This window comes from Marmota marmota, unplaced genomic scaffold, assembly GCF_001458135.2.
Source record: "Marmota marmota marmota unplaced genomic scaffold, marMar, whole genome shotgun sequence".
Classification (NCBI taxonomy): domain Eukaryota; kingdom Metazoa; phylum Chordata; class Mammalia; order Rodentia; family Sciuridae; genus Marmota; species Marmota marmota.
This window is the reverse complement of record NW_026000153.1, coordinates 17,592,720-17,617,124: the sequence shown is the minus strand read 5'-3', so window position 1 is coordinate 17,617,124 and position 24,405 is coordinate 17,592,720. Positions and strand designations below refer to the sequence as shown.

The 24,405-nt window shown below is 38.9% G+C and overlaps 1 protein-coding gene across 3 annotated transcripts in view; it reads left to right on the top strand.

Moving 5' to 3' along the window:
- Gli3 (GLI family zinc finger 3) overlaps positions 1-24,405 on the top strand; it is a 262,768-nt gene that overhangs the window by 165,420 nt on the left and 72,943 nt on the right. For all 3 annotated transcript variants that reach the window (XM_048786489.1, XM_048786490.1, XM_048786491.1), the window contains exons 4-6: positions 6,048-6,253; positions 9,103-9,249; positions 13,667-13,868. In XM_048786489.1, the coding sequence (XP_048642446.1) occupies positions 6,048-6,253; positions 9,103-9,249; positions 13,667-13,868 (555 nt within the window). The remainder of the gene's footprint in view (positions 1-6,047; positions 6,254-9,102; positions 9,250-13,666; positions 13,869-24,405) is intronic.

The window sequence follows — 24,405 nt, the reverse complement described above, 5'->3', positions numbered from 1 at the left end:
TTAGTAACCCAATAAGATAGATGAAAAGGCAGTAACGAATTAGATTACATAATAATATTTCATTCTAGCTAAGAAGTCCAGCTATTCCCTGCAATATGTGCTTTTTGTTTTTAAGTTTATCATACTATAGTGTTAAAAATGCTCTAATAAGAATCCTCTACTCTTTTCATTATAATCTATTTTCATGGTCTTATAAAAAAATTAATCTGAATTCAAATTATGGCCACAAACAAAAACAGCTTCATAATATTTTAGTGTCTTTGGGGAAAACACCAAAATAACCCCTACCTTTTTTCTTGTCTAAAATTGTGTTTCATGTACAAATACCCAATTCCATTGAGCAGTCAGAAACAAAATGGCAGCTATACTCATTATGTTTGCATGGCCTTGGAGAGACACATGGGTAGAAACAATAGAGGAGATGTTATTGCTGTGTAGGGAACTGGGGCCTTGCATACGTGAGCCAAGTTGCAGGGGTAATGAAGCAACACCTCATCTCCTCAGCCCAGCCTTGGCAGCCCAGACAACTCTCACCTGGGAATCTCTGGTTTCCAGACAGCAGTTTGTATGATTTTGTTTGGAGTCTCACAGGTGTGTTTCTGTCATCTTTTGCTACAGCATAAATAGCACAGAAAGTCTGTTTTTAGACTAGTTCTAAGTTTCAGGGTTTTTCCCAGAATGTTTGTTGTTTGGTTTTTTCCTCTCCATGATTTGGGTCCACCTTCAGCAATTGAGCACACAGTCCCAGAGCTTTGTGGAGAGCCACAAAGACAGAAAAAGTGATGGAGGCCCACAGTTATCTTCAGTTCCATCCCTATGTGTATCTCCTGAAAATATAAACCAAGAGAGAGACACCTACCAGTTTTCTCTTAGCAATGCTTTAATTCTCAAAAGCAGATTCTTAATAAATTTAACAAACATTTACCAGGTCGAGTACAAGATAGTTTGTAAAATAATATGTGTCATTTATATGAGGACTTTGTGGCTGCCTTCTTTCCACCTCCCCCTCCTCTTCCTTTGATAGAATTCTCCCTCCTCTGGTCATAATCTTGAATGGCTCCTGTACACAGTAGTGAACATACATCTGACCTGTTCAATTTAAGAAGCTTAACCTTCCCTCTCAGATTTTCTTTACAGGTAAAAACATAATAACTGACAAATGATCTTGCTGCCAAGAATTTGAAAGTGGATCTGTTAGGTAATGTAAAAAGCAGCTTTATTGAAAGACTCTAATTTATATACAGTTACATCCATGTCAGGCGGCTGCTAGAGCCATTGTAGTTCAAGGTTGAATGCTCAGAGTTGTTGGCTTAGAAACTCATTTTTGTCAGCCCTAGAGAAACATCATGCTAGCCCGACTCACAAGAGCCTGATGTGGAAACATAATTAATATTACCAACTTTCGGTGAGAAATCAAACAAGCAAGGGAAGTGGAATACCAGCTGCTGCTCTCCTAGGAAGCCAAACTGCCATTTGAACTTTTTTGCTGAGTCTTGAATCAGAAGAAAAGAAGTTTGGCTGGTTTTACAAAGTCATTTACCAAATGCCTTACACAGCAGGCACCAAGTTCCCATCTTTACATGCATGGACTCCAATCCTCTTAGCATCTTCTTGTTATTGTTTTGTGTGTAAACAAACTGATCCCTGAGTGAAAGTGAGTGACAGAACTTGAGGTCAAGTCCAGTTCCTTTTCAAAACTCTTGCATTACCTAGTTTATGTTCTGAACCACGTTATGTGACTTTATGACTATTGCCAGATAACCTTGGGAAACCCAAGGACACACTTCCAACATGCTCTCAGAAGGGGAAAATGCAGACTCAAGCATCCAGATTCGCTTTGCAAGGAACGTGCTCAGGAATCTCCCAAGCTTTCCTTCAGTAGGAGAATGGATACATAAACTGGGCTACATCCAGACAATGGAATATTACTCTGCCCTAGAAAGAAATGAGCTTTTAGGCCATGAAATGACAGAGTGGAAACAGATGTCTATTACTAAGTGAGAGGGGCCAGTATGAAAAAGGCTACCTATTGTATGATTCCAGCTATGTGGCATTCTGCAAAAGGCAAAATTAGGAAGAGAGTAAAAAGACCAGTGGTTTCTAGGGGTTGAAAGGTGGGGGAAGGAAGAAAGAATTGGTGAAACACAGAGGACTTTAGGGACAGTAAAACTACTCTTTAATACTCTAATGCTGGGTACATATCATTAGACATGTGAATTATGGATGTTCACATTATAATGACGTATCAATGTAGGATCATCGGTTGTAAAACAACGTACTGCTCTGGTGGGGAATGTTGATAATGGCAAGAAGCTGTGTATGTGTGGGGGGCAGTGGGGATGCAGGAAATCTCTTTACTGTAGCTCAGTTTTGCTGTAAATCTAAAAACAATCGTAAAAAAAAAAAAAGAAAAAAACAACAGAAAGAAGGTCCTAGCATTTCATTATTTGAAATAATATAGAATGCTGTATTTGCACCCCTAATATATATGTACATGATGATATATTTATGTATTACCTGCGATTTTATATGTATAAAGACGTGTGTATGTAGTGAATATTCATTATGTACTGGACTTAGTATATGGGGATACTTATATTAACTTCTCAAGACCCTTTCAAAGTAGGTATCCTCCCTGATGAACAGTTGAGTACAAAAATGAGAGGGTGGGGATCATAGCCAAGGTCACACAGCTGCTGGGAGCAGAGCTGGGCTCCCACCCTTACTGCTTCCCACTGTGCTGAGGTCTAACACCTGTGTCCAGAGTTCCTGATGACCTCCGAATGAGTAACCTTTATTAAAGACTCTTCTATTCCTGTAACTCCTGATCACTTTCCATTCACAGGAGTTAATTACTAGATGGTTTGTTTCTTGAGGGATATCAGCTTGCTTATTTTGCACTCTTATCTAAATGCATGTTTCATCCACCTAACGGGGATCCTATCTCCTCTACTGTATCACTCTGGGAAGGACACATTTGAATGCAATAGAGTGAAGAACCCCAACTTCATCTCCAAATCCTGGAGGAACACTCCTTCCTGGTGTTGCTTCTTTCTTGTGTGTGTGTGGCCAGCAGAACCCAATGCTTCTGCCAGGGAACCCATGGCCCGGTCTTAGATCCTGACTCACAGGAAGCTTGCAGAGCATTTACCTTTAGACTGTGGGAAAGGACAAATGAGAGTGACACAGTAGAGCAGATGTCAGATTTCCAGACTTTCACAAGGAGAGGAGAGTGCCAGCCATCTCTGAGCATCCTTGGCTTTCTTTGGGATTGGTGACCACTCCTGCCTGATCTCTATAATTTTCATATTTTTCTGGATGCTGATTTGTCTTCCTGTGCATCATTCTCCAAAACAGAATTTGGACCTCTGGAGGTATTCTTACTACTCTTTTCTACTCTGGAATTTTAGAAAAATAGTAGGTTCTCATCTTTGTCTAAATCAAAGAATCCCGGTAAGAAATGTGGTGACTTCCCTTGGCTTTTAGCTCATATGGTTCAGACAGAATTTGTTATGTTCAAAAAAGCCTGTCAGGAGGTGAAATCCCAGGGGCTTTTTGAAGCCACCGCTCTTCAGTGTCCTCTGTGCTGGCGTCTCAGCATAAACTTACAAATAAGCTTGTGTTTTGCAAAAATTATTTTTTTGATCCATATTGGAAGAATTTATTGTCCTTTCTGGTTGAAAACAAACGTTGGGCGTGGTTCATGCCTGTGATCCCATCGACTTGGGAGATTGAGGCAGGGGATGGCAAATTCAAGGCCATCCGCAACAATTTAATGAGACCCTCAGCAACTTTATGGGACCTGTTTCAAAAAAAAAAAATTAAAAAAAAAAAAAAGATTGGGAATGCAGCTCAGTTGTAGACTGTCCCTGGTTCAATCACTAAAAAGAAAGAAAGAAGGAAAGAATATATGAATTTGAGCATCTCCCTTACCCTGTAATGTAACAAACATGTCTGAATGGAGCTTAGGATTTAACCAGTGATAGACATGTCTAAATGGAGGCCAGGTTTCACAGTGACACAAAGCTAACTTGTAGTAACAAAGCTACAAAATTATAACCAAGGCGGGAGCTCCAATTGGTCATGCCAGTTTCTATTTATCTTATGATTTTCTCAGGTGGGCTGTTTTATTTTTATTTTTTTAATTGACACATATGTTATTGTACATACTTACGGGGTGATACATTTATGGGTTACTATATGTTGTATCAGTACATGTACACACATCATCCTAGTTAATCAATTTAAACATACCCAATTCGACTAATTTCTGAGTGGATATGAAATCCTTGCATTGTTTTGTAAAGACATAGCTAGTTTATGGTAGTGACTTATAAATCTAGTAAACTCTGGATTTTTTGTTTTACTTCACCGGAAGTAGAATCTGAGTAACAAATAAAAAGCTTTATTTTTTTTTCTTAGTTCATAATGAAGAAATCACCCCCAACCATACTTGAGCTTCGTTTTATTTTCTACTGAGAGAGAATTCACCACTTGAACTTCAGCGCACTCATTTCAGCACCTGTGGTGTGCACTTGGTGAGGCCCATGTTGGTTCACCAAGGCTCTGTTCTGACAGAGTGGTGAGGGTGAGATCCAGTCAGCAGTGCCTTTGCTTCTCGAGGACAAATGTTCTTCTCCCTCTCTTTCATTTAACTCCTCAAGCCAGTGGAATAAGAGGAATTTGCTGTTCTCATTTGATTTGGATCTATCAGGGCCTCTCTCTCTTATGGCCATGCCCTCTGTGAAGGGGGAAAATGAAGAGCACCATGTTTAACTTTTCAGCCAATTCACTGGATTCTCCACACAAAATCTTTTCCACTAGGGAAGGAACAAGGCAGTGTGAGGGCTATGCAGACTGGCCATTCTAGTCATGGTGTCCCCAGGGACTTCAGGGGTGGCTGGGGTTGGTGAGTATGAAAGAGTTCAGGGACCAGGCAGAGAAGTCTCCAAGAGCAGACCAGGATGGTGGCAGCAAGGGGTATTTCATGACTTACTTGAATTTGTTCAGAGCTTGCATTCTGCCTTAGCTCATTATAACCAAGGCATGAGCTCGATCAAAATCCCATTCTTGGCCAACTTTCTAATCCTAGAAGTACTTAGTTTCTGATTGTTTGCTAAACACAGCCAATTAGAAGGTCATGTGAAAAATGGACCTAAGCTTGGTGCAGTGCCACATGCCTGTAATCCCAGCATATCTGGAGGCTGAGGCGGGAGGATCGCAAGTTCAAAGACAGCCTCAGAAACTTAAGTGAGGCCCTAAACAACTCAGTGAGACCCTGTTTCTAAATAAAATACAAAAGGACTGGGCATGTGGCTCAGTGTTTAAGCACCTCTGGGTTCAATCCCTGATATGAAAAAAAAAAAAAAAGAAAGAAAGAAAATGGACATAAGCAGAAAGCTGATTCTCACAGAGAAAAGAAACTGCCTTCAAAGCAGTGAATCCCAAATCCATAAAACTGGTTTTACTCACCCCATGAGTACTTTGGCAGTCAAGTGTGTGCATGTATATATGGAATGGCCAATTTCACATTTCTTGTAGACTTTAGTCTTCCCTCTCATTTATGGGCAGCCCTGCCATGGGTGTGCCTAGACTTTCGACCAGATGAATTTGGGGTTTCTCTCTCACACTCTTTCTCTCTATGCAACCCCTAATGGTAAGAAATAAGTTTTAAATGGTGCTGCTAATGTTTGAATCAAATTAAAAATTAACTGTAGCAACCACTTTAAGCTTATTTGCCTGTTTTTTAGAATTTCTTCTCATGGGGGAAGCCAAAGGCTGACCTTTATTTTCTTATATTCAGAGTGTGATGAAATTTTTCAGTGGTCACTTTTCTTTGCCCAAATAATTGCCTGATGGCATTCTACCTTCAGTGTACTGTCCCGATTTTAAGGTAAGAGTACTGGAAATATATGTGCCTGTCACTTTTTCTCAAAGACACCTTAAGGTCATTTAAAATCTTATTTATTTTATTTCACAGACAGCCTCTGCCTATGCTGATGCTTGTCTCATGCTTACCTCTTGTGTTTGATTTTCTCCATACACAGGCCTTCTGCCTTATCTAGTAGCCCGACGTATTCAGACCTGCCCTTCATTAGGATCTCCCCGCATCGGAACCCTGCTGCAGCTTCTGAGTCTCCCTTCAGCCCTCCACACCCCTATATTAATCCTTACATGGACTACATCCGATCCCTGCACAGCAGCCCATCCCTCTCCATGATCTCAGCAGCCCGGGGGCTGAGCCCTACAGATGGTAAGTCTTAGGCCAATTCTGCTTCCCTAGATTGCCTTCCCCCTGCACCTCACCTGGGACATTATATAAAGTAGATGTGATATTTAGTGAGTGTTTCCCATGTGTCAGACACAGTACCAAATGCTTCAAGGGCATGATTTTATTTTAACCTCATAACACTTCTATGTGGATAGTGTTATCTCCATTTTCAGGTAAGGATAGCAGGGTGCAGAGGGATATACTAACTTAGAACCTGCTTATCCATGACTAGTAAATGGCAGAGGTGGAACTCAAAGTCACATTTTGCTGACTCCCCAATCCTTGCTCCTAACTACTATCCTCTTCTGCTCTCCATATATGATTAGACTGTCTCTGCAGCCATTTCCACATGTGTATGGGTAACCTGAGCGTTTTCCTTACCTTCTCATGAACCCTTCTCTTTTCTGTATCTCAGAGACACATTTGTACAGATGTACAAATTAGAGCAGTAATTCACAAATTTTAATGTATGTAACAATCATCTAGGGATCCTGACAGAATTGACTCTACATCAGGTGGGACCTGAGATTCTGTATTTCTAAAAACCTTCCAGGTGATGTCAAAACTGTTGGTCCATGGACCACACTCTGAGTAGCAAGATCTCAGAATATGTGATGGCTCAAACCTGTTGCATGTACTTTTTATTCTTGACCATACAAAATAAAAACTGTAATCAGAAGAGTTGGAAAAGAAATAAATTTAGACATTATTTTTATAACACTTCATATATTCCTGTTGATTCTATTAGCCTCCCAATTAATTATTCTTCACATCACTTTTAATTTGAGCTGTGTATTACCCCGACTATAAAGTTATGACCCATTCCTTATATTTAGGAAAAGTATTCCCAGTCTTTTGCACACATGTACAAATCTGTTTGCCCATAATTGCTGAAATCTGAATTAAGATCCAGAGTCCCTTGAGTTTTATTAATTGCAGATAGGAGGTTATGAGTTCTATGCAACAGATTACAGGTCACTTGTGATTGTTTTGAAAGCAAAGAGAAACATCATGCCCTTCATTTCCCTGAAGAATATTTAATGTGCCTTCTATGCACCCTCTTCCATGTTCTCCAAACCAACTGCTTCCTAGGTTGATTGTGCACAGTGGGAAGCTACACAACATTTCTTAGGAAGCATCCAGTCCACTGTGTTCCCAAGAATAGCTGTCTTCCAACAGTAACCACTAGCTCATTTGTTTTGTTTTCTCCTGATTCAATGCAATGAACATACTTGTAAGGTACTCTACTCAAGGAGTGAGTTTTGCCATTCAAACCAGAGTCGCATTTTAAAAATAAAATAAAACCGAGAGACAGTCAAATATGAGTTAGCTTTTCTGCTTTGGATATGATTTTGCAATGAGAGAAATGGAGCATCCTCTCTGCGGAGTGCTTGGGAGTTGTGGAAATGATCAGCAAGCAGAGCACACAGAGGGCGGGCAGGAGGCAGCTCAAAGTGGACTTGGAATTATGCCTGGCTTGTGGAAATTTAATCTGGTCAGGGGTAAGTTGTACTTCTAGTCACTTTGCTGAAAAGCGTGCTTATCATCTGCTTTCCATGATGAGAATGATGAGAATGGATAAATCATCCTTCCATTGGTTGACATGTCTTCTTTTTCCTGCTTCTCAGGTCTCCAGTTAACACCCAATCAAATAATGCCTCTACTATTTCCCTCCTGTGGTCTGTTTTCATTTTTTAAAAATATTTCTGTCTTTACCATGTCCCATGTAAAAACTATATGGACACAAATAAAAAAAAAATCCACAGACCTCTTGCCAGAATGCTGGTGTTGGTAGATAATCATTGTAGCACTAACTTTTATTGATCAGATGCTATGTGCTAAGCACTTTACATGCATGCTTTTACTTTTTTGCTCTCAACAACCTCCTCTAGCTGGTTTGAATCCAGATCTCTGTGAATCTGGAGGCCATCCTCAGAACTGCTACAATATCTTGCTGCTTTTGCACATAAATTGGCAGGTGGAAACCAATTATTATCCCACTCATATAAAGCTGACTCTTGCCAGTAAATTGCTCTAGATTGATAGGTATATTTTCTTTTTGATTTTGTAATGAAAAAAAAAAGGGAAAAGAGAGCTTTTAAATTATGGAACATGAAATTGCAGCTTATCATTCAGTTGTGTGTCATTAAAACTGTGCTCCCTTTCTTTTTTTTTTTTTCTTCTGGTAAACCCTGACTCCTCGTGTTCGTGAACATTAACTCAGACACTCCTGTCAAGAGCTTAGGGAAGTATTTTAAGTATGTCTGGAAAGATATCACAGTTGTCTGAGTTGTCTACTATTGTAAGAAATGTGAACATGCTGTGATTTGGTATAAGAAACTGTTTTATTTTGGAGGTCAATCGTGGTTCTGTACACAAAGCCATGTGCCACATAATAATGTTTTGGTCAATAACAGATGGATACACAATGAAAGATCCATGTACAGTGAAGGTCCCATTATAGCACTTCGTGATAGCATTACTGTCTTAGTTTGCTTAGATACCTTCTATGATGTTCCCACAACAACAAAATACCCTAATGATATATTTCTCAGAATATATCCCCATCTTAAGGGATGCATTTTAATCATTTTGAATTCTTGTTGATTTTTTTTCAGCTGAACAATGAAAACTTTATAACATATTTCGTTCTTTTAGTTCCTTCAGTTTTACTTTCAAATAAAAGATACTTAATATATTTTGAGTTAAAGGAATAATGAGCCATGAAAGAAATTGCATTCAAGGGGTGCATGACAGGTGGACCTGAGATGCCTCAAGAAAAGTGTCTAGTTCTTCCAACTGTCACTGTGCTTCTCTGTCTCCTCCTCTAGCCCCCCATGCTGGAGTCAGCCCTGCGGAGTACTATCACCAGATGGCCCTGCTGGCCGGCCAGCGAAGCCCCTATGCTGACATCCTCCCCTCTGCTGCCACTGCTGGTGCAGGGGCCATCCACATGGAATATCTTCATGCCATGGATAGTAAGTGACAGGGCTATTTTCTAAAGCCCTGGTGGGGTGGGGGTGGGGGTGGGGGTGAGAAATACTAACTTATGAAATGGAAAGGAAGGTACAAAAATTAGGTTACTGTCTAACTTTTCAATTCTGAGAAGGGTAAAAGAACCACTGATACTCAGAGCTCTGGTCCCTTGGTTTCTTAGAAAGATTCCTTAGATGTGATCAGCTGGATCATTTGGCTCAGGGACACCAGTGAACAGGAAGGCGCAGGCAACTGTAGTTTGGAAGTTGTATATAAATAAAAACAATTGGTAAATTATCCTGCCCTGATTCTTTTGATGACAAAACAAAGGGGCATTTGCTCAGTTGTTCTTAACTTCATGGTTTAATGCTTTAAAAATTAAGTGAAAAAAAAACCCTAAAATTGGTTTTGCATTTTTTACATTAAATGATTGTTTTGCCCTATCTTCTGAACATTAAAACTTACATTTCATTAAGACATTTTGTAGCTGCTGAGTAAGTGAAAGGGTCAAAATAGTTACATGTAAGAAAAAAATAAAAATACATTTAGGGAAAAAAAAATCAGAAGAGTCTACTTCTATTACAAAGCAGTGGAAGAAGATGGGCTCATGAGGTGTGTGCATCATGTATTTTGGGATCCCTAAGGTGTATGATGATCACAAGTGAGTCCCTGATCATGGCTTTTCAATACATCCCAGGACTTTCATTTATCCTATCACGTATTCTTTCCAAGATCCCGAATGGTGAACCTAAAGCCTCACCCACCTCATACCTCAACTCAGTCCCCCCATTGGATATGACAGTGGGACTTTGAATAGGGCATTTGTTGGGAGTTTTGTTTTTCTTAACAACAGCAGTCAACTTATGCATTTCTGTCTAGAGTCTGTTTAGGTTCTTCTGTGTGAGAAGGTGTGCATTTGTCATCTCTTTGGCAATTTATTTATCAGGTTTGGAAAAGAGAAGGTGATTGGTTCACACAGGGATGTGAATCCACAGCCTTAGTTTCAGTACCACCCAGAAGTACCTCAGTGCAGCCTTTGAAAGCACCCTGTATTGGTTTCCATCCAGCAGCTCCCCCCCCCACTCCCCCCCAAACACAAAGAAGTAAAAGAAATATGTTACATCTTGTGCAGGGGTTTTGTTGTTTGGCTCTGTAGAGAGCTTGCATTTCAGATTCATCATAACCACATTTCAATTAGCGATTGTTGGGGGAAAAAGTTCAGTGTTATTATGCAAATCAGTTATTTAAAATCGGCAAATAAAGAATTAAAATAAGAGAGACTCCTTGGAAGGTCAGCCCACATTACTTTCCGTATTTGATGAGAATGTATTTAGTCAGGCAGTGGCGGTTTTTATCTAAATAAAGGATGAAGCTACCCTTTTACTTTGTAAAAACTAATTAAAGGAATTTTAATTTGCTGGAGTATATGGTAAATTGATCGTCATTAAGTAGGAATATAGATGTCCTATCATTCATCACATAAAAAAGATACCTCCTTTTTCTTTGTCAGAATTTTTTATTACCATAGAGAAACAAAACAATTAACAGGAAGCCAGATTGGAACTCTTCTTGTTGGAACAATAAGAATACTCTGGCTTCTGTTTCAGAAGGCAGCCGCCTGATTGGTGAAGGACTGCTTCCCTTTCAGCTGCCTTGAAAATGCTTACCTTGTGTTCTAGCAACTCCCTTTGGTGGAACCCCCAAACCACTGTCCCCATATACAGCACTCACTTCTTTTCCTTCACTCAGTTCCTTGGGAAGGACATATTAAAAAGTCTGTAGGAAAGTACTAAATTCCTTCCCTGTTAAATAGCATTTGGTTAGACAGAATTTACAGTGATGAGCGCATGGGAATTTCTGTCATAGGAGATTTGTCCAATGGAGAATTGAAACATTAATCTTAAATTCCTACATTGCCACCTACAGTGGTAGATACAAATTGGGATCCACCTGATCAGGCTGATCCATTGTTATGGATCTTCAGGACTAGTTCATTGGCAGATACCACAATAAACTGGTTTCAGATGAACACTCCTGATTTGTAGATGTGCCAATGGTAGGCATGTTTGGGTTTCAGCAAGGTGAAGTTAGAGTATTTATATGTAGCATGTTAGAATAAACAGATCTGTGTATGGCTCTAATTATTCCTTTTGGGATTAGAGGCACCTTAGAGGATACGAAAACTTGTAATCTCTATAAAGAACATCTAGAGGTGAGGGCCCCTGAGATCCACACTGTTTATATTGACACAGACCCTCGTAACTGAGAACCACTGTTGGAGGGGAAAAACAGAGATATCCCAAGCAGGCCATGTGTGACCCTAAGGGTTTCATGGTGGGTGAAAAGGTCATGCAAGGCCCCAGGCTCTATCTTTGCATGATGTGTGGGGGATGTGAAGCCTCTGGTGTTTTATTATGTCCAATGACCCCCTTATCGATCTCTTGCATCATTGCAAGAGTTAGTGAGTTAACAAGCTAGAGTTGTTCCAGGGACAAGCGCTGTCAAGCGTGTGTTGCTGCTTCTAACTCTGAGTCCCATTGAGAAAGGTTATTATCCAGCATTACATGGAAATCAACAGTAAGTCTGCTCTATCCTTGGAATGTTAGGAAGTGGTATGCCTATCTTCTTTAAAACCTTCCGTGATTAAATCAGAATGTGAAATAGGTATGTTTAAGGCAAATATTATAGTAAAAGTAAAATGCTGATTTAAATAGTAAAAGGTGTGCATACTTTGGATTACAGTTCTGTACCAACATGGCCCTAAATCAGACTGGGAATGAAACTGTTCTAAATGAGCAAACTCATTTTAAATATGCCCAAAAGAAAAATTTGAGTAGGCACCACATTTGTCAAATTGGTTTTCCAGTTGTATACAAGGATAGTACTAACTAAATTCCAGTTTGTGATTACAGTATTAACTATGCAGGCTTTCATATTCATCTAACCCTTTTCGTTAAATTATCACAAAGCTCACTTGATCGTTACTTGTGTCAAGACCCATCTCTGGGTGAAGAAAGTATTCCTAGTGAATTATCCGGGGATCAAGCGCCTACACCTTTTTCTGTAGAGAAGGTTTACCTAGTACTTCAGTTTTCTGGGAACTTCAAAATTGCCTTCTTCCTGTAAGCAGGTATACCCATGCTATAATATAGTAGAAACCCTGGTTGGTGTTTTAAGCTATTCACGTTTGATTTGCCTCTTTCCTGGGGTATTATGTTTCTATTCTTTTGTTAAATTTTAGGTTCGATAACTCTGTCATAAATGTGACCTTCTCAAAGGTGGGAGTGGAACCTGTGGGCCACATTCTTCCCTAAGAGATTCAGATCTTCATATTTACCAAATATGAATGCAAATGGGAATTTAATTTTTAATTCCTCAGGTAAACCCAATTGTATTAAGTTGGAATCTTAAGATGAGTTGCTGATCTCCAGATCAGGACTGTATGGTGGAATCTTCTTGAAGGCTAAAAATTCTAATAAATGCATTATCCTCTGTTGGTTCTGATTGGAGAAGCAAGCTCCAGAGAAAAATTAACATGCACGTGGAATCTCATTATCACTCTCACAGAGATTTTTGCCTGCCCTCTTGGAAAACCTATACACAAATAACATCCCAAGACTTTTAATGTTTCTTGGGATCTATGTTTTTCGAGTTTGGGGAATTTAGGGCAGCTGTCCTCAAGCTTGCTACTGTTGAGCCAGATAGTCTTTAGTGTGGGGCTGCCCTGTACATTTCAGCAGCACCCCTAGCCTCTCCCCACTAGATGCCAGTAGCACTCCCTGAGTTGTGAGGCCTATAATGTCTCCAGATGTTGTCACAGTTCTCCTGGGGTACAAAATAACCCCCAATCGAGAACCACTGATTTAGAGTAATATAAGTTGTTTTAGTAATGCTTTAAGCATTCCAGGGAGCAGATAACTCCAGAAATCATGGGGGAAAGAAGGGCATAGCGAAGCTGAAGTTTTATTTTAGGATACTCTAGCTCATATTTTCCTTCGGCTCATTGCCTTAAAACGGCGTGTGCAGGGGTGGGGAGGGGAGTGCGTTGCAACTGTGGGAACCACTGTCTTTGTCGCTTGTGGTGAATTAATGATGGGAATATCTAAACAGCCGTCAGATTCATAAATCACTAGCAATGAGAGGGATAACACATAAAAGTCTCTCCCTTTTGTTTAGCAATTTATCATTTTGCCTGCACATTAATAAACAGAGCTCCCCCGAGGTAAGCCTCTGGAAGATAAATATTTCTCCCTGATTTCCTCAATTGTAGCCAGTAGATCACAAGGGGGAGGAACGGTGCTTGTCACCACAAGTTGCCGGCTTCTTATCCTTCACTTCTCTCTCACAGGCCAGTCGCAATCAATAACAGGTATAGAGTCCAACTGCAGGTAATCAGGTTCTGTTTTGTTTATATAACAGGCACCAGATTCCCCAGCCCCAGGCTGTCAGCCAGGCCGAGCCGAAAACGCACCCTGTCCATATCACCACTGTCCGATCATAGCTTTGACCTTCAGACCATGATAAGGACATCTCCCAACTCCCTGGTCACAATTCTCAATAATTCCCGTAGCAGCTCTTCAGCCAGTGGCTCCTATGGTCACTTATCTGCAAGTGCAATCAGGTATGTATTTTCCTGAATCCATTATATGTGTTTTTAGTGAAATGTCATCACTTGAGTGCACCCATCATGATGCATGTTCTGTACTGATTGCTTTAAAAGGAAGAATAAAAACCTGTCCCGGGACACAAGTCACATATCAGGACAGTGAATCGAAGACTATTAATCCGGCCCCAGATAATTTTTTTACATACATGAGTCAGTAGTAGCCCATGTATAGAAAGAGTAGTTGTTCATTTATGATGAAATGAGACAGGGAGTATGGCAAGCCTTTTTATCTAGGTCTTTCCTTACTAATAATACTTCTCCAGAGCAAAACCCATTTTGTACCTGGTTGTGTGTACAGAACAGGAACAAAAATAAGAAGGCCAGTTGTGGCAAAAACCTTATCCTCCTATTGTTAAAGGAACGCAATCCACTGAGAGGGAAAAATAAAAAGTTAAGAGTGGATTTTTAGTACAGTAGAAAATAAATGTAGATGACTTTGGAAAACAAAACCCAGTTGGTACTGGTCAGTTATCACAGGGTATGTGGTAACAGAATGTATCCTGGTTTTTCTATTACATATTTTCAGCTTAATTTCAAAGAGCTTAGCTTTGATCATGCCTTTTCTATAGAATGAAAGCACTTTGACACTTCCTTACATGAAAGTAAGGAAAGTAAACATGATTGTAAACACAATTAATATGAAGTATTTCTCTTCACTTATGATTGCACTTGGACTGATATCAATAGAGAATAAGCCAAAATGGAATTTTATGTGTATTTATACTGCTTTTGTCTGCTCATAATTTAGTGTTTGAACTGAGCTAGTTCACAAATGATGGAGATAGAATTAACTTGGTAATCTAATTAGTTAATTAAGAAATCCTGGTTGTGAACTTCAGCTCTCATTTCACCTAAAATTTTCACTTTTGCAAACCACAGATGATTCTTGGCCTTAAAAGTACAGACTAAAGGCTGTTTTCACTAGTCTTGCTTTTAATAAGTGAGGGAAATATGTTTTAATGTTTGTTTCTATGAAAGGGCAAAAGCATTCATTGTTAATTGATGGGTTTTCCATGGTGAGTCCATGTTTGAGAAACCTCAAGTGTCCAGGAAAAAAAAAATGTTAGCAGTAGGAACATAACCATATTTACTAGAAATAATAAATGACATAATGTTCTTCACTGCAGTATATTTTTTTTAAAAATTTCATTGATGCATTATAATTATAGATAATATTCACTACAGTTTTGATTCTCTTCTAGTTCAGTTATCCATGATGCTCCTTTCAGGCAAGTTAATGTTTAAATATCATAAATCTTGGTTTAGTTAATGTTTAAATATCATAAATCTTGGTTTTTGTGTGTCATTTTCTGCTGCTTTTCTTTATTCTTTTCACTTGACCAATAACATGTAGAAACATGAAGTAAAACAAGTAACTGTACTTCCGTAATGGTAGTCAGTACACTGACAGTGAGTTTTCTGGGGTGCTTTCAAGATTAGCCACTGTAATCATTATAGGTGTTGGAGTCAGATCTATTTGGAGTCAGATTCCAGCTTTGCCACCAAGCAGCTGTGTAAGCCTAAATTACCCTTCTGCTCTGAAATTCCGTCTTCACATTTGTAAGCTGCAAATATGATACCCAGTATATAGGAAAGGGGCACTTTTTATTAAAGCTAGTGTGGATCTACAGTGGTAGGATACTACCTTCTGCCTCCCCACATAGGTGAAGTCACAGTAGAACCGACCCAGGATTGTCCCTGTTGGGGCTGAAACTACTATGGGTCCGGCTATGCTATACCAGTGACCATTCCATTCTGGCCATGAGGAAGTGAGCCACTCAATACCTGGATGTTCCTGCACTTCTGGCAAATATGCCTAGGTCATAGAGTGCCATTGGCTGTATCTCAATTTGCTCAGATTGTGCAGTTAGTACATGGCTTGACTGGAAATGTGGCATACTGTGATGTTCATACAAGCTTTCATTCACATATAAACACTCTGTCAACAACCTTTCTCTCCCTTCTGTTCAATTTCTCATCCTTCTTGATCTCTGCCAAGCTAGTTCTAGTAGTTGAGAGACCATCAGTGTCCTGACTTGGAATAATGATTTTCCCTCTTACCTCCAGGGCAAATGCCTTCATTCTCATTAGAGGTGGAGGAAGAGATTCACTTTAAAAATCAGTCAGGTTTCAGGAGAGCCTGTGACAGTCAGCTGACCCAGAGCCATCACACCCTCATTTTCCTTCTTGCCTCTGAGCCTTTGTACATTCTCTGACTCTTGAATACACAAGAACACTATGTTAAGATAAATATGTCATTTCTAATAAGTAGGAGATAATCAAGATAACCCAAGATGAGATTCACTTGCCATGTTAAGATGATAATTAGGATAACTGTAACTAGCTACACCACCATTTGCCAGTTCTTGGGCTAGAAGAACAGTAGTACTTTGCCTTTCCCTGTTCTAAGTTTCATTTTGTGAGATCTAAAAACTGACTTTATCAATAGCCAGTTAGTGGTAGGACCAATGGATGGCAGGAAAGGAAGACTTCTGAAAGGGCAGCCAACTTTCTCCAGAGTGAGAGGTGGAAGAGAGAACGTGGATGGAGGTGCATTTGATCTCTTTGATGTACCAGGTAACAGGGCAGTGGAGACCCAAGACACACTCACCTGTTTTTACCTCACAGAAGTTTTGAAAAACAAAGTAATGTTCTTTTTGTTTTATGAACAAGCACAGTGGGTCTTTGCAAGATGAAGTTGGCCCAGGTCCTGTGCCTGGTGAATATCAATGTCTGCATTCCAATCTTCTGCTTGTTAACTTAATCCAAGCACATGTGACTTTTATTTTTACATGTTTTCTAATACCTAATTTGCCTTTGGTATTGGCAGTGCATAGGTAAAGATGTCATTAAATTTTTAAGGATGCTATTAAACTTAATGACTTAACTTTAATGACTTGAATGTTTAATGTCATTCAGATTTCTACAGCATGCCATGGCCATCTCCTTCATATTTATACCTCAGTTCTTGTCAAGGAGATCAATAAAAGCATTTATCATTATTTGATAAAAATATATTTACTTCTTCATTGAATGGCTTGCTGCTTGCCTTTAATAGGACACAACATTAAAAAGCTCTAGTCCCACCCTTCAACCCCTGTGTCCTTTTACAATGGTACGACCAACAAATAGCCCTTGAATAAATAAATTAAGGAGCTCTTTCATGAGTAACTAGAATGTCAATTGACACTTGTATTAAAGGTCGTTTCTATAGGGTAGATGTATAATACTATTTTTTCCAAAAATTAAGGTCTATATTAAGGCTATTTTACCTCCTGATTGATAGATAGATATAGAAACTTAGGGATAGATACAAAATAAAAGGTTAAAAGAGCAAGTGTCTATCTAAAAGTTTGTATATGGTTTTGTACTTTTTATATATTTGCTTAATAATTCAGACAGCTCTAAAAATGCCATATAAAACAAATATTCACAAAAGCTCACTGGCATATCAAAACATAGTACTTGGTTATGTCAGACTTTTTCAAACATGTTGTCCAGATGTACATCACAAGTCTTTTTTTTAATCTTATAACTAATATAACTCAAAGAATAACAGCACACATGGGGAAGTATATTGTGAAATATTTCAAGTCTCCTGAAGTTGTAAGTTCTCCATCACACTGGAGAATTCCATCTAAGACTAGACGGTTCACATTATCAAAAGCAGCCTGTAGTCCTCGCCCCACAAAGTTAAAGCTAATGCTGTAAATATCCAGTTATTCACATTAAATTAAATTAAAAATATCTTACTCATGCTAATACCTTCTCTTAGATATTGAACTGCCATTAGAAGATAAGGTATTTCAAATGATCCTCATCTTCCTATAGTCTTTTGGCTAATGTAAATGGAAAGGAGAAATTTCTAACCCTCCAATATAGCTTTCTTGCTTTCAATTGAATAGCTAAAATGGTTTCCTACCCTTAATAATTTTAGGTCTGGTGTGGTCAGGAAAGATATCTCAATGAAAATGACCTTTTCCTATTCCACCTCACCCATTGAGTTGGGTGGCAAGACCTACAACTTAATCAGTGCAGATTTTTCTGTTGCCAACCTAACATACAGGAGCTCAGCCTTGAGACCAGAGAGTAGATCATGGTCTCTGTTCAGTGCCTCATCAGCCTTCTCTGTAGGACAGTAGGATCCTGGAGGAAGAATGTATCTGGCAGGTTCATCAATGCTGCTGGATGGGAGGTAGGAACCTGTCTGTCCTTCATGCTGTTTGCTGAAAGTAAATGCCTTGTTTATGTTGGAGAGACAACACAAAAATGAATAAAAAAAACACTTTGGAAACTAGGTGAATTCAGTGCCAGATTATCAGTGTCTTTAAAAATCTCTGGTTCCATCTTCTAAATATTATGAGATGACTTTCTTTATCTTATAGTATCAGTAAAAGTAATAAGTGCTATCTAAAAGAGAGAGAGAGAGAGAGAGTTTTAGGTTTTTTTTTTTTTAATTATTCATTCCCAAATATTTAACTGAGTTGAATAACTACTTGTTGCTGTCTGTGCTGGGAATGGGGGACTTATAAAAACGAGTGAGACATGATTCTCGTGGAACAGAGGGAAAGAAAGGCCTCTGAGAAGAAATGAGTAAATAAATGAGTGCACAAATGAACTTCTAGGGGTTCAGTGCAATAGAGGAAATGGCCCAGGTATTAACAGAGAATAGTACAGAGGGCCTAATTTAGGTGTGTTGAAAATTGAGACCTGGGAGATGAAGATGAGCCACCTCGGGTAGAGCTTTCTACAACTTTCTAAGAAGGGTCAGCCGATACAGAACTTGAGATAGGAAGAACAGGCCACCAGAGAATAATAACCAAAGGGCAGTTCCTCTGGGACACAGGGTTGGTGACATAGGCAGGGACTGGTTATGCCATAGTATATCCTGATATCTCTGATCCAGAGCAATAGAGAGAAGACTTAGAGCCTCTTTCTGCAGCTTTTTGATTTTATGGATGAGAAAACTGATGCTCGAGAGATGGGTGAATCAACTATATAAGTAGTTGAGGCACAAATTCAACCTGGTTGGTCTACCCCTGAATTTCCTCTTTTTATTCTCCATGCCAACTTCCTTCTGTCTTAGAATCCCTCAAATGTGAGAAGCTGGCTAAGAGGAAGGTGGGAAGAACTATTTGTAACAGAAAAATAATATCCAATGATGTTTACAAGAAATTGATTATCCTTATATTTACATGGATGATCAATTACATGATTTGAATGTTTTGAGCCAGATCTCACTGGAGAGTATATCACATGAATATCATATGAAATCATCATGTTCATGGGGGGTCTTTATTTGTCTGTTCAATGGCAAGTAGCTTTTTAGTGTTTTCTTCTTCTTCTTCTTCTTCTTCTTCTTCTTCTTCTTCTTCTTCTTCTTCTCCTCCTCCTCTTCCTCCTCCTCCTCCTCCTTCTCCTTCTCCTTCTCCTTCTCCTTCTCCTTCTCCTTCTTCTTCTTCTTTTTGTGGTACTAGTACTTAAACCCAGGGACATGACCACTTAACTACATCCCAGCCCCTTTTTATTTTTATTTATTTATTTATTTTTGAGATAGAGTCTTGCTACATTGCCAAAGGTCTTATTAAGATGCTGAGGCTACCTTGAACTTGCAATCTTAGCCTTAGTCACTGGGATTATAGGCGAGTGCCACTGTGTCCAGCAGCTTTTAGTTTTTTATAACACTCTCATAATATAAAGCCCAGTGCATTTTTCTCCAAATCTTTTCAGAGTGTGTATGCCTGAAGTAAATGTTGGAATACTTATTCATTTTGTGAGTGTGTGGGTCTTTATATGTATGCTCTTTACTACTGAGACTGGGCTGGGTTTTCCAATAAACTTGCCCTGGGTATTTTTATGAATGAAAGTGGAAGCTTTATTTTGTTCCTCCAAAATGATAGCACATTGGGTGCATGGGTAAGTGCCTATATCTACCCATACCCCAATAATGGTAGCTGTTGGCCCATTCTCTGCAAAACTGGAAAGAATTGTTATTTGAATGGCAGCTGTTGTACAATCAATCCTATTCTAATACAGCTGTAACCAGAAAGTGGAAGACCGAATTAGTACAACAACCACAGAGTGGCTAGGGAGTTTGGTTTTGATTAGAATGGTCTCTCCCTGACCCCTCTTTTCTTGAATTTCTGAAGTTGTGGTGCCATCATGTTACCTTCATGCTACCTGACTTCACCTCCAATACTTTCATGAGTAAAAGGATTAATAAAAGAGATTGGATACCAAGAAGCAAATAGCACCATCGAATTCTTGAGCCTTTAGGAAACTGAGTGTCATTTGGCACAGATTTCTTAATCCTAGTGTCCTAACCTAAAATGATCATATGAGTTTGCATATAAGTTTCTTCTAATGTTGTTTTAAAAGAAAAATCTAAATCTGAACAAATTTACCAACCAAGGCAATTTAAAAAAATATGTTTATAGGTAACTAGTAGGTAGAGTTGATTTTACAATTAATACAGAGGTGCCACCTATTTTTTTTTTTCTTCCCAATGGACTAAGAGATTGGTGCCTTTGTGATTTGGGCAATCCTGAGTTCCCACTAGAGGTCTGCTGTTGCTTAGTTCTCTAATCAGTTGCATGCTTGCCTAGTTCTGTGCAGGCCATTCTAGATCATGGAGAGATTCCAGAGATGAATCTGGAAACTGATGAGCCTTCCTGCGGAAGCAAATGTAGATAAAAGATGTGGAAGACTTACTGCTCAATTACTCCCACACCCCAAGTATACTGTGCCCTGGCACAAACAAACAAAGAAATAAAAAAAAAAAAAAGTGTCCTTAGCATTGCTATTATATGATATAGTCCATGAAAACTCTAAGGGAAAACTGTTATTTTAGTGGAGGGTTAAATTGACCTGTGGATTGCAATTATTTCAAATAATAAAATAACTGGGTGCTGTGGCCCACTCCTGTAATTCCAGCAACTCTGGAGGCTAAGGCAGGAGGTTTGCAAGTTCAAGCTCAGCCTCAGCAAAAGTGAGGTGCTAAGCAACTCAGTGAGACCCTGTCTCTAAATAAAATACAAAATAAGGCTGGGGATGTGGTTTAGTGGTCAAGTGCAACTGGGTTCAATCCCCAGTACCCAAAATAAAATAAAACAAAATAAAATAAAATAATGGCTTTAACCTTTAAGTGTGCAGTAACTAGGTAATATAGCCTCTTAACATCTGATTTTTTTTCTCAATTATTTTTCATTTTCAAGTAAAAACAATCAGCTCCATTTTCTCTTCCAATACAGAGGACTTCAACAAGCCATTGTGTTGCATTACATATGATTATTAAGGAACCCAGCATATCCCCCACCCTCAACCACCCACCATATGTAGAATTGCTGAAGTATTTTAAAAACACATTATGGAATTTTTTTCATATGCTACTTTAATTGATTTTTATTCACTTGCTTTGAATATTAGTGCCTTTGAAATGCTTATATTTTAAATAAACGTTTAAAGAGCAATTTTCTACAATATAAACTTTTAGTGTCCCTACTTCTATACACTCCAGGAATTAAATATGAATTTGGTTTACAGATCTATCACAAGGACTTCTGTACAAATGTTGATTCACATCACTTCATTTGTGTGAAAAAAATAATGTTCGTTGTGAAAGTCAAACATAATTATGTATTTCAAAGCTTTATGTACTGATTATAATTAATATATAACTTTCTAGTTAGAATAATTATTTTATTCTTTGGAAAAATAAATGGGATATGCAGCTAGTACTCAGGTAAAACTTGTTGAATTAATGGAAATACAGTGCGTAGATTTTATGGTATTTATTTTAGTAGTTTATCATCCTTCCTTTCTGCTTACACCTCGAAGTTAGTCCAGTTGGGGATAGTTATTGAGGTTCCCCACAGGAGACTTCCACATAAGTGAAGCTTTCCTATACTATTTACTGCAAAATTAAGAACTAAAGCCCAATTTTCAAATTTTGGGGTATGTGTGCTGGGAATCAAACCCACGACCTCATATATGCTAATTACATGCTCTGCCACTGAGTTGTTTCTCAGCCCTAGTTTGTAAAACAGAAACACACTTTGTAAATGGGTACTGATAAAACTTTATACCTCTGATTTTTTATAGAGAATAAATAAATATGAATCATAACTTTCTTAAAAAGACTGAAATTTTGAGAATTATATTTTTAAATCTGTGGAAAACAGAAATGCTTCCCACTCAGACGCAGGTGGTTGATCCCTGGGAACTGAGCTTTGAGCTGAACATAAAGGAGGAGCAGTCATGTAACTGTGAGCAGTTATCCTTAAATAGAGAAGTCCAGAATTCTGCATCTGCATCATGGTATTCAGTGAAATGCCTCTTTAAACAATCCATCGATCATAAATCTTTTCTGATAGTCAGCGATCTAAAATAGACATTTGTTTTCTTTTCTACTCTTTAGTAAAATAAAGGGTAAGTTAATACTTAATTTATCCTCTTTAAAACTAATATTTTAGATAAGTGTTTCTCAAAGTGTGTCTCAAGGAACTCTTATCTCTAGAAACTTCTCCAAATTCTGCTGTAAACAGTATCTAGGATGGGACTTTTGGAACATATATTCCTAATTAATAGTTCCTTCAGGACCATAATCCCTGAATTTTATGCCCTTGGCACTTCCTTAATGGACCATTATCTGACAGGGCCCATGATTCGGTTAGCATGGTGCTAGGGATGGTCTGGGCCATCTAACACTTTCTTCCTAAGGTCTTATTGATGAAATAAAGACTAACAATTATGTCACATTTTTATAAATGTCACTCTTTTCTTAAAGGACTCTACTATTCTTGTAGTTAGTTAGAAAAGATGACTACAGAAATAGTTTTTTAAACATTACTTTTAATGATTGAATGAAAAGAATTCAGAATCAGAATATAAAATTAATTTTTCATCAAGTAACTCAGAAAAGAATAGGTGACCAATGGGACGGTCTTGAGGTTGTAATACTTAGGTTTTAGACTCCAGTGTTAAATCGTTTTAGATCTGAAGAGGAGAGAGTAGTGAGTTATGAAAAATTTCAACAATATTAATACTTTATGTGTCTAGGAAATTGTGAAATGAATACATGAACTATTTAGGAAGGCCCCCTTCCCCACCCAGGGCCTTTAAAGGTAGAATTTACCTTTTCTTTTTAATTCTGTTCTTTGTAATCTGCAAAGTCTTTGCTGAGCTGCTGAGATGCTATAGGAAGAAGTGAATTTAGACACTAGCTTTGATGATGTAACACTAGTTTATAGGCATGATGTCTGGTTGTAGTTTTCAGGGGGAAAGTGGTTGCTTTTCTCTCTCTCTCCCCCCCCCCAACCCCTCTCTCTCAAGTAAAAAAAATAACTATTTCTAGACAGAAAAATGATCGGTCCTGAAGATGTCACATCATAATCCCTGGAACCTGTGAAAAATACATTACTTTACATGCTAAAAGGAATTTTGCAGATGCTATGAAGCTAGAGATCTTGAGATGAGATTAGCCTGGATTATCTAGGTGGCTCTAAGGTGATCACAGGGTCCTCATAAGAGGGAAGCAGGAGGGTCAGGCTTAGTTGAAGGGAGGATCAGAGTGAGGCAAAGCTCTGAGCCAAGGGATGTGAGCATCCTCTCAAAGATGTGGATGAGGTAAGGGAGATACAAACCTGCCAACCCGTTTTTGACCTCTGATATCTATAAGATGCTGGATAACATGTGCTGTTTCAAGTCTCTAACTTTGTGGTCCTTTGTTGCAACAGCACAGGAAAATGAATGTACTGAGGAAGATATCCAGTCACTTACAGATTCAGCATTGAGTACCGGCTATGTGTCCCATGCCGTTCGTTACCCAGCTCATCTGGGCCTTCCTTTCTAGGAGGGGAGAGAAAGAATATAATTTTCGAAAATGCTGTGTGCCAGCCACCATGAGAAAAGAATCCTCCAAAGTTGATAACATCTATGTGGCAGGGAGATGCAGATGGAGCTCTGAGGAGCTTTTGATGAGGGCCTTGGTTCAAGAAGACCTCTGTATGTAGGTGATGCGTGAGCTGAAGCCCAAATGACAAAAAGGAAGTAGCTATGGAAGCAAAGGTTCTAAGCAGGGAACATAGCAAATGCCAAATGCTACTGTGCCGAGAGGCAAGAGTTTGTTAGAATGCAGGACTCCCCTCTTCTGTGGCCCTCCTCACTTGGATGTAGAGCTTAACAGGCAGTGTCTTGAGTTTCCTTACCCCTCAATCACCAGAAACGCTCAGATGCTTTTTTCTCCCCCCACACATTTTTCTCAAGAGAGTAGAGGGTGCATGTGGGAGGCATCATTTATAGAAAGGGCATTCTGTCTGTTGTTCTTGGTATCCCATGTGGTGTGCCCAATCACGGTCCATCTTCTGCTTCTTTCCTTAGAAAACAGTCTGAGAACTCCTCAGGCAGCTTATGAGAACAGAGGAGTTTTGACTCCCCAGCCAAAAGCTTTCCTCTTCTACCATTATTTCTAAACAGGCTTTGTAATCTGGAGCTG